This window comes from Oxyura jamaicensis, chromosome 5 (assembly GCF_011077185.1).
Source record: "Oxyura jamaicensis isolate SHBP4307 breed ruddy duck chromosome 5, BPBGC_Ojam_1.0, whole genome shotgun sequence".
NCBI lineage: Eukaryota > Metazoa > Chordata > Aves > Anseriformes > Anatidae > Oxyura > Oxyura jamaicensis.
Window position 1 is genome coordinate 39,858,006 of NC_048897.1, and position 20,561 is coordinate 39,878,566.

Sequence of the window (20,561 nt, forward strand, 5' to 3'; positions counted from 1 at the left end):
CAATCTATCAAAAATATTCATGGCATTGAAAAGTGATTGTCATTTTTTTACTGCAGTCTGTACTTGCCCCGTCTTTGCACTGATAATGTCCTACAATTTAACAAAGGCTGTGTTCATGTCATTTTCTGACTGTTTAACCCATTTCTTCAGCTCTAAGACACTTGTTCCATAAATGTCTAGTGATGTTCTGTCTTTTTGCACTTATTGGACTTTCTATAAAATTCACTGCAATGAAACACTTTGCAGTGAAGTTACCCAACTACAATAACATTGAACCATCCCCTTATAGCTGTCTCACAGTCTGTAATGGTGCTTTTGTGAACACCACGCACCCTTATCCAGTGATCCTCAAACACTTCCCAACACTTGCACTTTCCAACACTCTGCTATCCATACGTTTGCTCAACAAGAACCGGTCTTATCGTAGATTCACAGAATCCTTTAGGTTGGCAAAGACCTCCATCATCAAGTCAACCGTTAACCTAGCACTGCCAAGTCCACCACTAAACCCTGTCCCCAAGCACCACATACATCTACACGTCTTCTGAATACCTCCAGGGATGGTGACAGCCACTTCCCTGGGCAGCCTGTTCCAATGCCTCACAACCCTCTTAGTGAAGAAGTGTCTCCTAATATCCAACCTAAACCTCCCCTGGTGCAACTTGAGGCCATTTCCTCTTGTCCTATCAGTTGGTGCTTGGGAGAAAAGACCGACTCTCACTCACCTCGCTACAACCTCCTTTGAGGCAGTTGTAGAGCATGATTAGGTCTCCCCTGAGCCTCCTTTCCTCTACGCTAAACAACCCCAGCTCCCTCAGCTGCTCATCATAAGACCTTCAAGACCCTTCACCAGCTTCATTGCTCTTTGGACACTTTCCAGCACCTTGATGTTCTTTCTGTAGCGAGGGGCCCAAAACTGAACACAGTACTTGAGGTGTGGCCTCACCAGAGCAAAGTACAGAGGGACAATCACTTCCCCAGTCCTGCTGGCCACACTATTCCTGATACAAGCCAGGATGCTGTTGGCCTTCTTGGCCATCTGAGCACATTGACATGGACTTAACAGATCAGTAGCCATATATGTCTGAATTCTGCTACCAAGCCGAAGTATCACATGAGACCAGTTCATGTTTAGTATTCTTCAAAACCCCAGGCCTTTCAGGAAAAACTTCCTTATTCAGACTGTGCACAGATCTGTCAGAAAAGAATTGATAGATAAAAGATTGCCCACCAGCATTTACAGCCTCAGATGCCTCAAGACAGTCTTCTAGCTAGCATGTTAAAATGGGTTTTGCTGCAGTGAGTACTTCACAGTCAGGCTTTTAGACTGTAAGCTAAGAGTAGGACACCGAGTCCAAAAAGGAGCAACAATTTCAGAACAGGGCACTTGCAGTGAGAGATTGGATCTTGCGCTGTGGAAGAATGATGCAGGCTCACAAGTCACTGTAAGTGGGAGGGGCTGATGCTCATGCAGATGTCTTTTTTTTTTCAGATCCAGACAACGTCAGAACTCTTGGAGAGCTCAGTCTCTTTTCATGCACAGCTGACCATACCAGCATAATCACTCGTAACTCTATCCTGGATCTTCTTACACCAGCAATGGCTGACTAAGGTAGACTGCTTCTGTTATATCTATAACATATATAAAGCAGCCAAATGCCAAGTATCATGTACTTATTATTTTCATTGATTTTACATGGAAGAAACAATCTCCATCTTTTCAGGGGCTAGGCTGGCTGGAAAGCACACCTCAGTTTAAACATTGGGAGAAATTATCAAGACAATTGCTGCATGCTGTTTGACATTAAACAGCTCATTTCCCTGTTTCAGCTGTTGATCATCAGTGGGAGGGAAGAAAGAAAACCCTTGGTTTTGTTTTTCTTAAAAGAAAATGTGTAATGAAACTGTGCATCATCAGTGCATGCCATTCACTTTTCCATTCATTATGGATATGAGTGGTTTAGATGAGACATCCAAAGATCTTCTCATTAATTTTCCTGGGAGGAGGGAGAGAAGACAGAAGGAAACTTATTTTCCTTGATTGAACTTTGACAGCTGTAAAGTTCGATGAAGAGGCTGCAATCCAACTCCAGATGATCTCTGTTGAAGCATGGAAGAAACAAAGGAAGAGATGCAAAAATACAAAGAAAAAGTTGTCATAAACCAAGGGAGCCGCTGAAGACTGGCACATACTGAAGAGCTCTCAACACTGTTGCTCCAATATACTGTACGTTGCTAGTTCCTGCTATTAAATCGGTGCCATGGTATTCAGGATAAGAATTTTGTATTAAGATTTATTTTTTTCAGAGAAAAAGCAGTGTCCCTAACATTTCAATGTTGTATTTTAGCCTACTTCAAGAAAACATCTTTAAAAGTTCTAAAAGAGATTTTCTTTTGGAAGAAAGTATTACTGTCTTCATCAACAAGCACAAATAGTGTGAGACACAAGATCAGATGACTCGGAATGTTGAAAATTTTCACTGGAAAGATAAAAGACATTTTTTAAAAAAAAACTTAGGTTGGTTTACACTAAATTAAGTTGCGAAGCTTGGATCTGCTGCTCACCAAGCACAAAGGATCTACTTTTTATGTTCAAGGGGTGAATCGAGCTCCAGTCAAGACAGACCAGAAAAGATTTCCATTTTCTATTGAATGAAAGAGATTCTGGATTCCTTTCTGTGTTTAGGATATCCTACCACGCCCTCTTGCTATCACATGCTAACCTCTCCTCTAAAAAAAAAAAAAAAAAAAAAAAAAAGGAAAGAAGAAAAAAAAAGCTTACAAAGAAGAATGAAGTGTGATGAACAGTTAGGATTTAACCAGCAGATGACCTGACTACAAGCAGGTTTTTGAATACCTGTAAATAAAGTTTCTTGAATACCTTTTCAAAGATGGCCACCATTCAGTAACATACAAAAAGCAAACTTCTTCAGGTATTCTCTACAGAAGTCTCTAGATGAAGATTTCCCTTACATTCCCTCCTAAGCAGCCATTAGCCTGTATGTTCTTCACACTTCTCCACACCCAATTTGTTCCTGCAAACTAACAAGATAAAAGTAAAATCCTATTCCCCCTCCACAGATAAACCCTCCACCTGACTTTGTTGCTCCGCTGGCTTGCCATTAGCACTATAGTCAGTTCCTGTGGTGAGCAAGTTCCACCATCTCCAACTCTGCTCTACCTCCAGCTCTCCCAAACTCTGTGGAAAATGTGAAAATGCATCTCAAGCATCTCAATCATCCCTTGCAGGTGGGCCAGATTCATGGGCAAACCAACAACACATCTTCCACAGCTGTTGGGCCCTACCTAAGTGACTGAAGCCAGAGGAATTATTTTTGAAGACTAGAGCTCTGAATTGTTCATATTTCTACTGATAATTATCCATTTTTATTTAGCATCTTATAAAGCAAGGCACAAATGTACAAAATCGCAGCTACTAAATAAGGTCATTTTTATATACATTTACACAGTTGTCGTAATATAAAATGTGCTTCGACACTGTCATAGCACAACAGCAGGGGAACTGAGGAGAACCTGATAGTGAACACAAATACCAGGCCCTACGTTTCTGTTTGTGCTTCACCTGAAGGTACATACTCGTATGCAGATACACAAAGCAATCAGGCCGCTCTCTTTTATCTTTCCACGCCTCACGGAGATCAAACCTTGCTGCTAAGAAGCTGTGGAACTACTAAAAAGCAGTAGATCAGCAACCAGAGGAAAATGATGAAGTAGAACAGCTCCGACTGATCAACACTCGGAGCCTGGTGAGTAGATGCTGGAGTCTCACTTGCTTCCGTGTCTTTTTTATTCCTGAAAATAGGAGAGAATTTGATAAGAGACGGGAAAAAGAAGAAGAAAACTCCCACTGTTAACATTTTCTCTAAAGATCACAGGGTCATTAACAGGCAGCAGTTAAATGAATCACTTCAGTCTAATCAGTTGGAGCGCAAGCTAACTTTGAGATGCATAATGGGTTTCAGCAGTGTGTTTCCTTAGGAGTCAAAGCATAGCAGTTAATCACCTGAAAACTCTGGACAAGTTCTCAGGTAGCTTAAACACATGCCAATATAGTACGCTCCTTTAACATAAGCTGACTTCCAGTCAAAAAGATACCTCTCTATTTTCAGAAAGTAAAGACAGCTTTGGGCAACACTTATATCACACTTTGATTTATACAATGTAATCTGACTTGATATACTTTCCCCAAATCAGCTACATTTAGAGTTTCTCACCTCAGATACACACACACACACACAAAATTAAACAGAAGAAGCCAAAGACTTCCAGAAACAAATTAGCAACTGGGGGGTTGTAGAATAACTCCAAAAGTCCAACTGCAGGTCTTGGGGGCAAAGCCTGATGGACTCTGTCACTGAACTCTCACAAAACCAAGAAAAGGTCTTCTTTAAAATGGTGCAAGACAGTAATATTATAAACTGAGTGTATATGTATCATACTCTTGTATACATTTTTTAAAATCTTATTTTCAGAAAAAACTTTTTTGGCCTGTTTTAATGAGTCTGGCATCCTGCTTGGGCATCCTGCTCACTCAGATATGGTACTGGATATATATCTGAGTATTACACAGAAATTGCTCTATATCAGCTATATGAGGGCCTCATATATGAAGTCCTTCCAAACTTTACTTGGTCTGAAATACCCACTGTGTTGAAAAAGAGCTGACAATCCTGCTAAGACAGCTGAACCTTTCCTCTTAAGCCAACCAAACAAATTTTAACGAAGTTTTGTATCTTATACCTATGCGAAATATGGACTCTAAACCAGTATACAAGATGTCCACCCAGTCTACCATTATATTTTTTTTTTCCTTTGTAACATTATTAGAAGCTGTAACTAACTAGAAGTTATGGATTCCTTCCAGAAGATTTTGTCTAAATAAGAAACACTCACCTGATGATTGGTAGATCTTCACCCACATCTGTCATTGTCTGGTTGTTTTCACCAAAGATTTCCTTAAACAAACAAGTGACCAGTAATGGGAGAGAAGAGGAAAGGAAAAGGGAAAAGAGGAAAAAAAAGAATGGAAAGGAAAGGAGGGGAGGGAATGGGAGGGGAGAAAAAGTTCAGTGACTCATAAAGATGGTAGTTTTGTGTGCATTCTATGCAGAACATCTAGTGTTTACTCAAATAAAATGAAAGTGTGCTTCTAAATTTATTCTGCACCCATACCTTAACCACTGCAGTCTAGTATACAGACAGAAAAGGAAAAAACTCTCCTCCTTTGTATACCTTTATTTTACAGCATTGCAAAATCAGAGCACCTGGGTGAAACATCAGTTTCATTGAACGTTGGTGGCAGCATTTCTTTATAACTCCAAGAAGGTCCAATTTTATTTTGTGCTGAAAACAGACATACTCCTATCCTTGCTCAGCACGCCCAGACTGCTGTTGCTATCCTTTCCGAGTTAAAAACCCAGAGCTCAGTCATGGAGTACGTTCTCAAGAAATCAATATGAATTACATCTGCCATTAAGGATGCAGTTTCACATTACAACTAAATTTCTTTAAGGGTTAGCTGATTCTACTTTATATATAAGATATAATATAATACACTACTACTATAAAAGAGAGGCAAAAAGCCCAATCTTTGGTAAAAAGTGCATTTCAAGAAACACTCAGCATTTCTGCGGGGCAGTGACCAGGATGCCCACATGTATACAGCGAGTGAACAAACCAAAAGAAATTGGAGCTGCAAGTAAAGGCAGCTTCAAAGAAGTGAAACATTCCAACTATAGTTATGACAAAGTAAACCTCAAAATTAGAATATATTTCATTTGAATTTTAAGTAGTCCTTTGTTGTTTGCTCAAGGTTTAGTAAGGTTCAATTACATTTATTTAGAAGAGTTCAGGAAAGCTTTTAAGTTATTCCTGGTTTTAGTACTAAAATACTTAGAAGTCTTAGGGTTTTTGTGTTATCATAGAACATATAGAGAGTAGACCCTTTTACAGTCTTTGACCATTTGGAGTTTAAGAGAAATAGTGAAATAGCAATAGAAAGGTAAATTTCCACTTACCTTCTCAGAAGCATTAGAAAACCTTTTTCGGAGATAAATATTGGAATCGTTGTCACTAGTTCTGAAATGTACGTAAAAGCAAAATGTTTTAATTTATAAAGCTAATTTTTGCTTTGACTTCAGAGAGCCACTACAATTGCATGTGTTAGCTTTAGGTTATGCGAAACCACAGACATTCATTGTCGTATGTTTTAGCATATGGATTTGAATTTATCAGTAACATAATAAACAATAGCTTTGGGAAAATCTTAAAATTCTTTTTTGATAAAAAAATTCCCAGTGCTCAAATTTAAATCTCTTCTGCTAAATAGTATCTGATATATGGTTTTTGCAGCTTTGACATCATATAGATTTAAGTGAAACTTACAGCTAAGTGAGGTTCTATGGTTGTGTACTTATAATATAATTGACAGATTGCAGGGAACAGAAAGCCTGACAAAGGAGATGGTTTTTTCTAAGCAAATACTTTCGAATGCATTAGAGTGCTATAGTGACAAGCACTGACAAATGACAGTTCATGTCCCACTCAAATGTATTACCTAAGAACTAAATTAGAATATAAGAGGGAAGAGAAGTGAATGGATTAAAATTAGCAGCGTGTCTCTTTCACTTCTTCAGACAGAAAAAAGGCCAACAAATATCTATTGGAATGATGCAGTGTTGTGCTCACACATGGCATCACAATGCACGTGCATTATTTCATCTACATTGTAAAACACTCCCTTGGAAAAAAGTTTACAACACAACCATGCTCAAACTGGGATTCCCGTTGGTTTTGTGTAGCTAAGATTGTACAGCAAAGTCAAATCAAGTCCCACTGGCACTAAATCGCTTGATATGTATAAGAGAAACACAGGAGGAAGCCAATGATCCAATACAATGCTCCTAAAGCAAGTCTACAAGAAATATCCAGTTTCAACATCCAGACATCAGGGCACACTTTAGAAGCCCAGGCATTCATATCAGTTATATGTATTTAAGAGAACGTCAATGTGAAATACCTGGTAAATTCATGACAATTAGCAATTTCTTCCAGTTCGTCTTGTAACAGAGTAGTAGTCCCAACTTTTGAGATCTCTAAGTCTTCTGTTTTTGTCATATTTATGTTTTTTTCCTCCCTATTGCTACTTTCTTTCAGTATCTTTCCCATTGTTGCTAAATCATCTAGATGGTTGAAATCTACAGCCTGTTGAAATTAATAAACATTTCCTGTTAGACAACAAGACTGATTCCCCACCCTTCCAAATATCTTAGCGGTACAGCTTACTCAGATGCTAGATTATGTGTCACACAAGATTGAAGGTATCGCTAAAGAGAGCAAAACTTTTTAAAAAATTATCTTGAAAAGCATTTTGGATACATTGAACTATAAAATATCACCAGTTAAACCTACATGCAATTAGTTGACAGTTCTTTTTACATAAGAACAGAAGAAATCACGACATGACATGACTCTCTGAAGTAATTTGCTAAGACTTTTTTTTTTTTTTTTTTTTAAATCTATCTCAAATTGGCCTGTTGGAGATAACAGAAATTTGACTTCATTACCCTAATAACTGCCAGGATCAAAACAAGTCTAAGCAAAAACTAGAATAACATTCAAACACTTAAATGGACACTCCTTCCAGAAAAACTCTGCCTAAAATTACTATGCTGTAAAATGTGCAAGACAATTCAAAATCAGCATCTGCAAGAATAAATACAACACCATACTTTGCAAAAATCCAAAACACATATAATTGCCCAAAATCATCTCTCTTCCTCCTTCCACAGTGTAGATAAATATAGATTTTATCCACATGATTTAACCTACTCAAATTGGTTTGTTTTCATAGACAAACTTATTTAGATTCAGACAAAATATACCTTTACTTGTACCCTTTCTATATCAACAATGCTGCTTCCTGCTCTTCTCATTACAAATTACTTAAAAAAAAAAAATACTCTGTGATAATTTTTTATATTCAGGGATTACACAGGAATTTCAAAATATTTTAAAACATCAGTAAAATTCACATTTCTGCAGTATTATTTGTGCTTATTCTTTCTTTTGATAATTTCACATCTTCTCAAGAAGCTGCAATTCCATTCATTCCAGTAGAGGGCTGTGGCAAACAGTGTTACGGGACAGGAAACTAAGTACATTTTACATATTTCTCCGAAGAGCATGCAAAATTAAAAGAAATGGCAGCCATTCAGTTCAGATACTAGTCCCCCCATATATGTACAGAGAAATGCAGTTAATAAAAAATGAAATACCTCAGAATGTTGTAGAATTGTGGTATCTTCATTGCCGGTGGCCTTTTGACCATCTTTTTCATTTTCTAATTCTTCTACTAGTAATAGTACTTCTTCTTCATAGGAAGAATTCCCGTGACCATTAATATCTATTGTTTCCTCCTCTCCATTCTCAGTATCCATTTCTGGTGCAGGAACTCCTAGATTATTCCCTAAATCTGGCTCTGGAGCATCTTCCAAGTAGTCCTGTGCTGGTATCCCCTCCTCATGTAAAACATCTGTTACTGTTTCGCAAGAGTTTTCATTTTCAGTATCATAACCTTCGAGACAAGGCTCAACATAAGCATCCAGAACTGCTGATATGGGAACGTTATAATGTGGATAATAGAAGAGATCATGGGGTATTACTGAAACTTTTGAAGAACTGGGTAGCACTTCCGCTGAAGACTCATCTTCATCATAGCTGTCCAGGTCCTCTGCATTTTTGGGAACATCTGAGAGAGAGTCATCAGATGTTTCTAGAAGTGTAGATAGTTCTTGGCTTTCGAGATTAGAACCATTCACTGAATAGTGGTTAGATTCTGTTGTCTCAAAGACAGGCGATTGCTTCATATGTTCATTTTCTGGCAGTTTCAGTACTTCCTCATTTAGAAGATGGAGAACATACTTATGCGTATCTTCTTGTTTCGAGGTATCTTCTGGTAAAATAATTGACGTCTGGGGCTTGCTCTCTTCTACTTTATTTATAGATTCATCTGTAAGTATACCTGAAGTCCAGGACAATGGACTTAAAGAAGAAGTATTGGCTGAAAGGCTCTTAGTTTCATTGTCATATTCAGTATAGGTTTCTTTAGTTAATTCTTCAGAGTAGTCTTCAAAAGAGTCAACAGAATTTTTCTGGTCTGTCAGAACAGCTGGAGAAAGGTCATCATTCTGTTTCAGTGGGTCATCAGACATGTCCCCTTCACCTGGTATCAATTTATCACTAAGCACTTGCCGGGAGGAATTGGATTCAAAACGGATAGATCCAGTAATGTGCAGCGAGGTAGGCCTTTGAGGCTCCTCTTCCAAGGTTTCCTGTGAAACATCTAACACTTCACTCAATTTGCCATTACGTTCTTCAGGAGCGGTTTCTGACAGGATTCTCTCAGGGGTGTCATGAATATGAACCTTCGGAGGAGCAGGGTGACTCCTTTCATGATTAACAGTATACATGTTTTCTTCACTTTCACTTAAAATCAAGATTTTGCTTTCCTTTTCTGTAGGTGTGTCTTTGATGTGAACATATGTGGACTCAATTGGAAGCTCCTTGTCAGGATCTGTAAAGTCTTCCTATAAGTGATGATACACCATTAAAGAACAAATCATACCTCGTATATCATTTTACTTCTCCCAAATGCTACAGTAACTAGCCCATCACCCACCCCATTACCTTTTGAATGGCCAATTAATGACTTGCTTATTTTGAAAGCAGGGAAACAAATCTGGCAAGCCAAGTGAGTTGAACAAAGCTCAACATGAAGAAGCTGCTTGTACAGGAAGATTAGAACACAGACAAGCCTACTTCTCAGTTGTTAACGTATTCATCTCTCCCTGCTGCACCTGTGGAGACAACTGACTTGCTTTTTTGGGACACAATCCCAAAATCAACTACATCTACTGTGAAACATATTCATCTACTAGATTATTCGGTTCCAATAGACTGTATTGAAAATAAATAAATAGGCCTTTTCTTTCCCCATTAAAATGTCCATAAGTCTTAATGCCAACCAATGTTAACGCTCATCTAATGTAATAATCATGATCAGATTATTTTAATAATTTTAATTCCAGTGACTTTAGTAATGTCCACCAATTCTGTAAGTTATGGAATATATACCAAGTGGAACCTTCAGTCAATAAATGAGAGGAAATACCTTTAATGTAGGAACCATGATTTATGTACATGTACTCAAGCACAAAAAAAAAATACTCAAGGGACACTGAGTGTCCTGGGAACCCTTTCAAACCAAAAAGACTATGCTGAACTAGGTTTCCCTAGAAGTATGAGCAGCCTCCAAAACAGTTTTTCAATATATGCAGATCTTTACTTAAGTTCCCAGGACTTCTAATTTTTCCTCCAGTTTTCTGTGTCCTATCCTTTAATTACTCTTTAAGTTGATCTTCTGTTTCTCCAAAGGGCCTTTGTCAGGCCTTGCTGAGGCCTGCTCCTCAATCCTTTATTTTTGATAAATCTGCCTTAAGGCCCTGGTCCTTGAAGCTATAAAATATTTCATGCTTACAAGGAGTGCTTTTGACTGCTGTACTGATGAGATTCAGTCTCTGGCATCTTGTATCTGATACAGTATCTGCTAAATTCAGATTGATTGTGGCCCTCAAACTTGAGAAGACTGAAGTCAAAAACAAATTTAAAGTCCAGCAAATCATCATAGATGAGGGGATAAACTTCAGCCTTATTCTGAAACTAATATAGCAAAGTAGCAGAGCCTATGTAACCATTTCTATCCTCTGAAAGCTATAATTGGATGTAAAGGTTTAAAAGCAGAGTTCTTCCTGAAGCAGCTTAGCAATGTGCAATGAAAGTCCACCTGACTGGATTTAATCGAAAATGTGAACAATTAAAACTGAGCTTGTGGTTTATTTTGAATAGAACAGAAAGAAACCTAGAAGATAAATGTAATATCTGACTTTATTAAGTACACCCAATCAAATAAAAGTGACGTGACGTAAGAGTAAACAGTTACCCCTTCCAGCTCGGGGAAGTGTTCCAGAAACTGCGCCACATAGGTCACAATCGAGTGCTCATCGGGGGATTCCACCATTATATCTGTGGAGACAGACACAAAGTAGGTCAGCATGCTCGGCCTTAAAGCCTTCTTGAAGAGGAACAGGCCGCTAGACATTAGTCCGCCTTCATGAGAGAAATAGCAGCTACTATTCTTTTGCTGACAGATCATCAGAACAAGTAATACTGTTTTCACTGTTGACTGTACTCTTTATAGTTCTCACCATCTTATTCACATTCTTTTCTCCTGTTTCCAAACACATACTGAACCCAGAACAGGGTCACTTTTCATCTACTTGGATAACATCATTTACAGTATATATGTCGCTATCATTAGACAGTGATCTTGCTGAGTGACAGCACAGAGACTTATTTGTAGCAGAACCCATTCTTTTGAAAGGTGACCCAAGAAAGCATAAATAACCAAAGTGTGCTTTCAATCATAAAGTCAAGGCCTAACACCCGTGTAACAGTGTTCAATAAAAAACAGTGCAAGAAGCTGTTTCACTTATATACATATACTTATTTGCACACTTATATATGCTTATGTACACATATTTATATATGCAAGTATATATATGAATTGTAGAAAAGTAACTGGGAAATGCAAATACATCTGAATAGTTATCTAGCCATTTTCCTTGTGTGGCAGCTCACACACTTCGTCCTGGAGTGACATTTAGTCTCTGTAAACTGTAGGCATTATGAAATGCTGCAACTGCACTGAGACACCTCTCAGCTCATCAGGCTGGTGATTAATGCCCATTAGTAATACCAATGTCACGTAGCATCTAATTATTAACCAGGACCAGTGTACGTAGCTAAAATTACAGTGAGATCTCTGCCCCCATGAGCTTACAAGTATGACTGGAAGTATACAACTACTAGCCAGGGACCACTTCATTTTTCTTATCATTCAGCCCCACACAATGATCACATCAACAATTTAATCACTGGGAGGTTTTAGTAGGCGTGATGATGCAATATTCATGAATTCATTATTGTTTGAATGTTACCCAACAACATTGATGTAAACAATTTACCTTCCGGCTCTAGGAGCCTAGGAACACCCAGCTTATTTTGTGCAATGCTGAAAGCATCCTCCAAGTTTTCTCGAGCTGATTTCTCCAGTGCTTGCTTCATGTCTACCAAAGTGGAGTCTATGGCTTTTATGACAGCCAGGAAAGCCAGGCCACTCCTCCAACTGCTGGCAAAGTCCTGAACTGCAACACCGTACCTGAACAGAAGTACATAAAGTTTACATGGCAGCCATCTCACAAAATCCAAAATAAAGGCATCATCATTTTCAAAGGTAAAAGTAAGGTTGTTGAGTCACACTAGTCACATTTGAGGTCTTTTGGATTTCAAAACACACAAAATACTTTAATAAAACACAAGGATTCATAGGCTGGATCACTGTGGCCAACAACTGACATCAACCTGCTTGTAGGAAGCAGTTAGTGAAAACAAAGCCCTCAAGTACTCAGCAACCACAGTTAACATTCACAAAAACAAATGTCTGTGTGATTCCTGTTTCTGTTGTGTTCCAGCATTTCAATGCCATTGCTTGGGATGACTGCCAACACTTAAGTACTTAAAAAACATAAACATAAATGGTTTGCTTTCCTATGTCCTTGGCCTTCTGTAGCAGAAAATCATGCTTTGCCAGGTGCAAAGAGTGCCAGTATACATACAGATCACAAGTACATTAGATGTCCATAGTTTTGCAGGAAAATACAATCACTGAACTTGTAAAGAAGTCATTGCAGCCCCAGAATAGAAAATTCCGTACAGGTCATTGGTTAAGGTGGTTATAATGATGCAATCATGTTTTCATAGCCCAGTTGCAAGAACAATTTTATCCTATTAAATGCTTTGATTTCTACACTTTGACTAGAATGAAGACTATGGCCTTTATTTCTCTCATTCTAATTCTTCTTGTGCCACATCCCTGTTAATGACATTATCAGCATTATTTTGGCAATAAAACTGCACTTCCTCTATGATCTGCACTGGCAGCAATTAACTGTGGTTATCAATAGGACAAGTTTATCTGCACAACAAGCACCATTAGCTTCACTGGAGATAACCAAGGGATGTGGCCCACAGGACCAAGTAATTAAGAAGCAATTTTTTATCTTCAGTACCATACACAGAACATCTGTGTTCACAGGCAGATTTGGACATATAAATCTAGCAGAAGACAAAAATGGCAAATATACAGCTATCAAATTTGCATAAGCAAGTTTGTCCCATGCCCTCTGTAAAAATCTCTGTCAGTCACTCCTTCAAGATAATAATATATGTAAAATACTTACCAAACACGTGTGCATTAGACATCTTACAATAAAGTGTTTTAACTCGACCGTAACACTGCGTGGCATTACTAAACAAAATGCTTTGGTGAAAGAATTGTTTGCTTTTTTTTTTTTTTATTATTGTTATTAAAGATGAGAGAGATGTGCTGATCAGTGGAAATTGATCCAAAATGTAATACATTCATAAGAAACAATCTAAGATTTGACCCCTTCTCATCCTTAATTTTGAAGAAATGAAGCTTCTAATACAAACTCTATCCTTCAAGGAAACTCTGCAGAGAAAATCCCTCAGGGCTGCTGCTTAATTTAAAAGGCTGCTGTTAAAGTCTTTCAACACGTGGTTGTTGTTTTATTTCTTCATTTAGTAAAAGATACCTAGCAGACTACACAGAAGTTGGGAGGAGGAGAGGGAAGAGGGAATGATCCTGTTTTAAATGGTGCCAAGCAGATTAGTGCAAGTTAACGTTTAACACTCAAGTCACGAAGCCAGCAACAGCCTGCTTCAAGGTCAGATGGTTGCTTTAGACACAGGTATGCAGTGATACACTTGGCTGCGGATCCCTCGTGCCTGCAGACTTCAAAGGCAGAAAAACCCTGGGCCGTGGTAATACACACATTAGGCGAGGGATGAGATCTGGCTTCAACAGGACAGGTGGACGCAGTTTTCTAGGACACTTTGCTCACTTACTTTCTGGTTTTCCTCTGAACCCAGATTAAAAGGGCTCTGATGGCTTTCCGCTGGTCTTTCACCGTGACAGACATGTTCCTCTCCACGTTGGGAGTGCTGGGGTGAGACGTGTCCGACTCTGGCCCGCTGGGCCCGGATGAGAGGCTGGATGAGGAGGAGTTCCTGTTGAGGTTGCCTGTCAGCTCTTTAATCTGTAACAAAAGGTGAAATGCACGGCGCTCCGATTTAACACCGGGTGAATGGAAAACCGAATGTTTGTTTTAAGGCAAATTATCATGCTTCTAAGATAACGGGGCCATAACTGAATTTTAAGAGGTAATTATAGGCCTGTCCATTACAACTCCCAACATGACAGCAGCAGCAGCCCAGCTGGCAACCCCAGGAAACAGAAAGGGCACGGGATCAGTTAAGACTGAACTGAAAATGTTCATAGCAAACAAAAAGCAAAGAAACACATCCTTTCAGTTAGTTTAACTGAAATAATTTTATCTGCAGGAGTCACTCGAGTGAAACATTTTTAGCCAAGAAATGGTGACCTGCAACAGATTCCCATCCTTGGTCTGCACTGATAGTTGAGTCCAGATTATTCACCATGCTGCTTTCAGGTCCCCAGTGCTTCCCTTGCCAAGTCCGTCTGGCCAAACTGCTGTTGTACTGCATCGTTCAGCTTGAAGTGCTCAGCCACAGGGAGAAACCCCAGTACCACTTCAAGACAGAGCATATTTTTTAAACCCACAGCCACTTTAGAAATGAGCCCAAGAGAATGAAAGAACATTTGCGCCTCACAGTCTTATGAGAGCTGCAGAGACTCTCCCTCCATCTCTCTCTTTTCATTAACATTTGGTACTGTTCAGAAGGTTATCAAAATAGATGTAGATTAGTGAGCAGTTTTAATCTAAACCTGAGACTAAATCAAATTTCATGTTTATATCAGTTCTATCAGTTCCAAAACTTCAGGCCCTTCAGCATCTTTCATTTGGCCATCTACATCAGTTGTAAAGTTTGGCCACGGTAAGTAGGTCTCCAGGGATCAGTGATTCTGCATGGAATTTGCCACCATGCTGGACCCGTTCCAGATAAGGTTATTGAAAATAAACTGTGACCTGAAACCAAATCTGAGACATTGGTGCAGATCCAGGGAACCTGGAGCAGAATCTAGAGAAGGCACAGATGAGAAGGGAAAGGAGTAATCTGAAGCTTTAATTCTGGTCCAAGTCAAACCAGGGCTCAAACTGCCTCCTATTCACACCAAAATAGGTCTAATGAAATAAAATGAAAACAGATGCAGGTATTAAATTAACCTATATCAGGAGGAAAAAAGCTCAGGTTTAGCATGCTTAATTATGTTTTTTAGGATTAAGAATCAATTTAAAAAATTGATTGATCACTTATGATTAATGTATTCAAGTTTTATTACCTGAAAAAACAAGATTATGTTCCATATTAGTCCAAGTACCAGAGAGGAATTTCCATCTGCTATTTCTGCTGCATCAATGCTAACAAGCTTTACCTGTAGAAGAGATCATAAATTCACAGACAAATTAAAAAAAAAAAAAAAAAAATGTAAACACAAAAAAATGCACTGGCTTGAACTGAGACTGCTGGATATGTCCAGCACATTCCTGCCACTGACCAGCCAGACAAAACGCAAGATTGAAATCTTGTGTTAACAATAATTTTCCTTGATCACAGCCACCGTGCTCCCTGAAGTCTTATCTCAAGCCTCCTAAGCCCGTGGCATAGTCCTCAGAACAGGAGTGAGCCCAGTTGTACGCCTTAAGACCACAAATGCATTGCCTCCACACAAACAAGGAGCAAGAATGGTGTCCCCTCCGGTGGATCCTATTCTTAAAAAGAAGAGGGCAGGTATGTACCTCCTGTCTTCCTCTGGCTAGGTTTCAACAAATTGGCTGGAAGAATGCACATAAACCCCATGGAAGAGGGCAGGATTGAATCCACTTCCCATTAAAAAAACAACAACAACAAAAAAAAAACCTTAAAATTGTAGTAGGATCTGCCCCTTCTGTTTTGCTATGCATCGCCAATCTCTTTGCTTATCTCACCTTACACTGCTTGTCACAGAGCTCTGAGGAAATCAATTAGCAAAGGATAAGTTTGCCTAATCCAAGCAAACTCTAGGGTTTCCCACATTGAAGTCTCTTCCACATGATAACACCAGAATGTTATTCTCTTAAACAACACAGACTTGTTTTTGGCAAAGGTCATGGAGAAGGGAGGAAGCAAGGAAGTTGTCAGCACTGCACATGACACTCAGAGTGAGTTAAAGCCCAGCATACAGCCCATTTATCATTTATTTATAAATTCTGTACATGATGAATCACTTAGCAGAGCTTTACCCTGCTGCCCCAGTTCCACAGAAGCGTTTGCTGATGGGTTCCACCCATTGTGGTTTAATATCTAACCTCGAAGCTCTTGGCAGCCAAGGCATGTTGCCAGCACTTTCATCACTACCTTTCACTAACTGGATTGGTTAAACTGAAAAACAGAGAGCAGAATAACTTTTTATCTAGTGGTTTGCACAACAGTTTTCAGTCCTAGCGAGAAGACACCTCTAGCTGTCATACTTCAAGGCTTGGATTTTCTTACTAGCTCCAACGTATTTGGCATGGGAAAACCTTTACAACCTACTGTTTTAATGAAAAGTTTAGCATGTTTGTCCAAAATGGGGTGCAAGTGGCATTTATCATTAGGCTGTTCCCAGTTCAGCTCTGTTTTCTTGCTTCTGCTTGTCACCTGTTCCAGCAGAGCTACCTGCAATAAGATACCAGCTGCTAACTCTTAGGGAAACATGGATTGCATGAAAAAATAGTTGTTTTGGCACAACTAATTAGAAGGCTGCCTGTGTCTAACTAAGGCTCCTCCTGCCTGGCCTTGCTCAATGAATTTCCCAGCTGCCACGTGGCGTGGTCCTGGCAACCAGACGTGCTTCAGCTACAACTCCACAATGTTGACATCAACAGAGAGAAAAAATCTCGTCCGCCAGCAGGCCTTAGCTGGCTTTGCATGGAAAGCATGGTCTGAGAAACTGTTAAGAACTTGCATGGTATTAGCAGTTCTGTATCAGGCCAGGTAGACCTATATATTTAGGGCCACATCAGCCCCAGACTGCAACGCTTGGAAGATAGTGCACAAATTCTTGGCCATTCACATCCTCTTCTGGGGAACAGGATGAAAGAAGTTAAACCTCCCAAATCTACAAGATCATAAGAGATCCACTAATGCCTCACATCATGCTCACCCCTGCACTGGGGTTCTCGCAACTCCCTGGTATAACTAGCACTTCTGCAGGATATCTGGAGCAAGACCATTAAAGCTCATTAAAGGAAGCCAGCAAAGTGACAGCAGTCACTGATATGGAATCCCCTGCTAGGCATGGCTTTGCTCCTCCACACGCGCACACACACAAGATCCCTCTTTACCTATAAAGCCTAATCCTCTAGAGAATTCATGCCCTGGAGTTAATAGGATCATGAGTTATATTTTATACTAAACACCATCATGGAGAAGCTGTAAAAGTTTATTTCAGATACTAGATAAAAAGATCTTCCAGTACAGCAAGAATGCTGTAATCCTTTGTAGGGCATAGTCCACTGCTTGCTCATTCTGAAAGATCTCATTCTGAAAGATCTGGGCATACCATGTAAATAAGTTGTCATGTGGCTGGGGAACTTGACACCATTACTTTTCATCACTTTTCATGAGCAGCAAGCTCTCAACACACAGACCGCATCAATATTGCTTTGGAAGAAAGCTCTAATGGGAGAAAAAGATTGAATTAACTCAAGCTACAGGGCTGATGTTGCTTGGTCACTTACAGCTGTGTCATTTTTTAGAAAGTGATGTTGCAGTGGTGCCACACTGACTATCAAGAAAGTTATATCCTTATAAGGTTTTGATTCCTGGAATTATACATTTATGTAATGTTCCCAGATTTAACTTTCTCTTGCCTTTGACTCATGATCAGCTGCTGCAGCAGTTTACCAGATAAATACATGATCTGTAATACCAAAAGTATTTCTGATGAAAGCAAGCAAGCCATCTACCTTCAAAGTAACTGAAGTAATGCCACTAATACCCGGTTCATAAAGATTACCTGCATTTCTTTTTATTTTCTTTTAATATTGGGTTCCTGATCCTTTAATCCTATTGAACTTTTACATTATAAAATGAACAAAATAATCCTTGTTTTAGACTCTGTAGGTGTTCTCTTTGTGGATTTTTATATGGCTTTTCAGCCTTGCTGTTAAAGTAAGTCACAATGCCTAAGCAGTATATTCCTCTTATATACATGTCCAGCATCAGAGTAGTTACAATCACAATTACAATTTGCAACATAAATCAAGAGAAGAGATTAAGACCAGCCTTTGGAAATACTCACATTACTGTCCTCCAAGAACTTAAGTGCTTTGGCTATGTTGTTCAAACGAAAAATGCGATGGGTTGAAGACTTATACTCGTGCATCTAGAAAAAAATAAGAGCCAGATCAGTTTAAAAGTGATGGAATTATGTACCCTTTCACACAAAGCTTAAAAATCCCCTACAAAATAAAGCTAAGGAAATCAACCTATATAAAAGTATTACCATTTCTTCTGATCAGTAAAGAGTTTCAACTACGGGATCAGCCCAGGCTGTAGAAAAGCAGGGTTAGCAACCAGTTTTCCTGCTCTCCAGATGTTATGTCTCTCTTGGACCTGCCAGGTTGATTATTTATATAATCACTCCCTAGCCACATCCAGTCACAGGCATAAATTTACCTGAAAATTCATAATAATATACATATATATATATAATTGTCTTGAGTTAAATTAAATGTTCCTAATTGGGAAGCATGAGCAGTTTTTCTACCGGGCACAGGCAGGTGGGAGGCAGCAACCTTCACTTTGGCAGAGATGAAACAGATTTGTTGCATGCCCGTCTCCTTGCAATTCCACTTCGGCACACTGTTAGTACCACCTGTGTGCAGGAACGCCTAACTGCCAGCACATGTTGGCCAGCTGAACTCATCTCCTTCTTGCCCTCCTCCCTGACCTCCCAGTGCACAGCCTGTGGTTTGCTGATAGGTGTCTCCTCCTTCAATTCCTTTCCAGCCTGGTTCTGCTAGCTGTGTGAATGCAGACAGAAACACTGCTGCTTCTGCTACTGCCCAAACTGCGTGAATATTACAAAACAGGTTGTTTGAATCTGTGACCACAGTGAGCACTCACGCTGTAGGATGCGTATGGCTCGGTCACTATGGAGCATCACCAGGCAATTACAAGCTCAGCTGCAGCGGTGAGATGGCTGCAGAGCAAATCTCTCCTCATATCTAAAAGCAAGTGTGGTACCCACACAAAAGAGAGTACTTGCTGACAAGGTTGAAGTAGAAAGAATATACTAAAGCCAACTGATGAAGCACTGGGTATTTCCATTTCTGGTATGTGGAACTTTATACAGATCTTACAGAAAAAGAGAGAAAGAGATGCTGGTAAGTGAAATTTTTGCCAATCTGATTTAGATCCTACCAGTAAGACTAAAGAAATTGGAGCCAGGATACCAGAGCTAAACTCACAACTACGCCACACAAAGGCATCCTGCATCAGCAGGCCTGCTAAGTGTCATAATGTCTTTAGACAAAACAAAAACAGAATTTATAGATTAAAAAACAATACAATTATCCCCAGAAATTTATCTTTCCTTGATAACATGACTTGTGTGAACTCCAAATGAAGTAGGTGAGCATTAATATATTCAAGCCTTAAAAACCTGAGGGAAGGCACATCTACACTAATCACACGCCATTCATACCTTGTGGTTAGTTATTTCTTGGAGATCTAAGTTACAGCTCAGGACACCAGCCTGTAACATGAGGAAATCACAACAAAACTGCTGAAATGCTTCTCATTGTACCCAAGACACGGGACCAAATTCTCCCTTACTGCTTGAGTGTCAGTACATTGGTACTTGGAACATGCAGAGCTCCACAGCGAGGCAGGTTCCTTCCCCTCCAACACCTACCAGCTTTTGTCCTGACAGGACTTCCAGCAGCGCCATCAAGATTTTGCCATCTTGTATATCTATAAACAAATCTCTCACTTTCAGAGGAGGCTTGCACTGTGGAGTAAAGAAAGCAGGCAGATTTTAAAACAGATTTTTGCTTGGTGAGTCACCATTATTGCAGAGAACAGGAAGGAGAGTTTTACAAGACAGAAATACTAGAAATAAATCTCAGCCTGCAGGAAGAAAGGACCAAGTTTTCTTCACACCAGTGGCAATTCTGCCCGAGGTTAAAACTGAGATACAGTGATCATGTAGCTGAGATCAGAAATGATTTATTCCAGATCTCCCATACCAGAATCTCATCCTAAAGCTTCTGCCTGGGAAGCAAGCACCCAAGGGCTGGTGCTGATCCCTCCAACTAAGACAGCTCCAGCAGAAGTGAATCCCACTTCATACTGCACTAAACAAGCCTCAGATCCAGCTGACCACAATACCC

The 20,561-nt window shown here is 39.5% G+C and overlaps 1 protein-coding gene across 1 annotated transcript in view; it reads right to left on the reverse strand.

Moving 5' to 3' along the window:
- Positions 1-2,303: 2,303 nt before the first annotated feature.
- Positions 2,304-20,561, reverse strand: part of CLMN (calmin) — a 71,983-nt gene continuing 53,725 nt past the window's right edge. The window contains exons 3-13 of the mRNA XM_035327026.1: positions 20,084-20,179; positions 18,467-18,550; positions 15,485-15,577; positions 14,068-14,258; positions 12,105-12,298; positions 11,021-11,103; positions 8,298-9,608; positions 7,040-7,224; positions 6,039-6,099; positions 4,915-4,976; positions 2,304-3,813 (exon numbers count right to left, since the gene is read on the reverse strand). Of these exons, the coding sequence (XP_035182917.1) occupies positions 3,660-3,813; positions 4,915-4,976; positions 6,039-6,099; positions 7,040-7,224; positions 8,298-9,608; positions 11,021-11,103; positions 12,105-12,298; positions 14,068-14,258; positions 15,485-15,577; positions 18,467-18,550; positions 20,084-20,179 (2,514 nt within the window). The 3' untranslated portion in view covers positions 2,304-3,659. The remainder of the gene's footprint in view (positions 3,814-4,914; positions 4,977-6,038; positions 6,100-7,039; positions 7,225-8,297; positions 9,609-11,020; positions 11,104-12,104; positions 12,299-14,067; positions 14,259-15,484; positions 15,578-18,466; positions 18,551-20,083; positions 20,180-20,561) is intronic.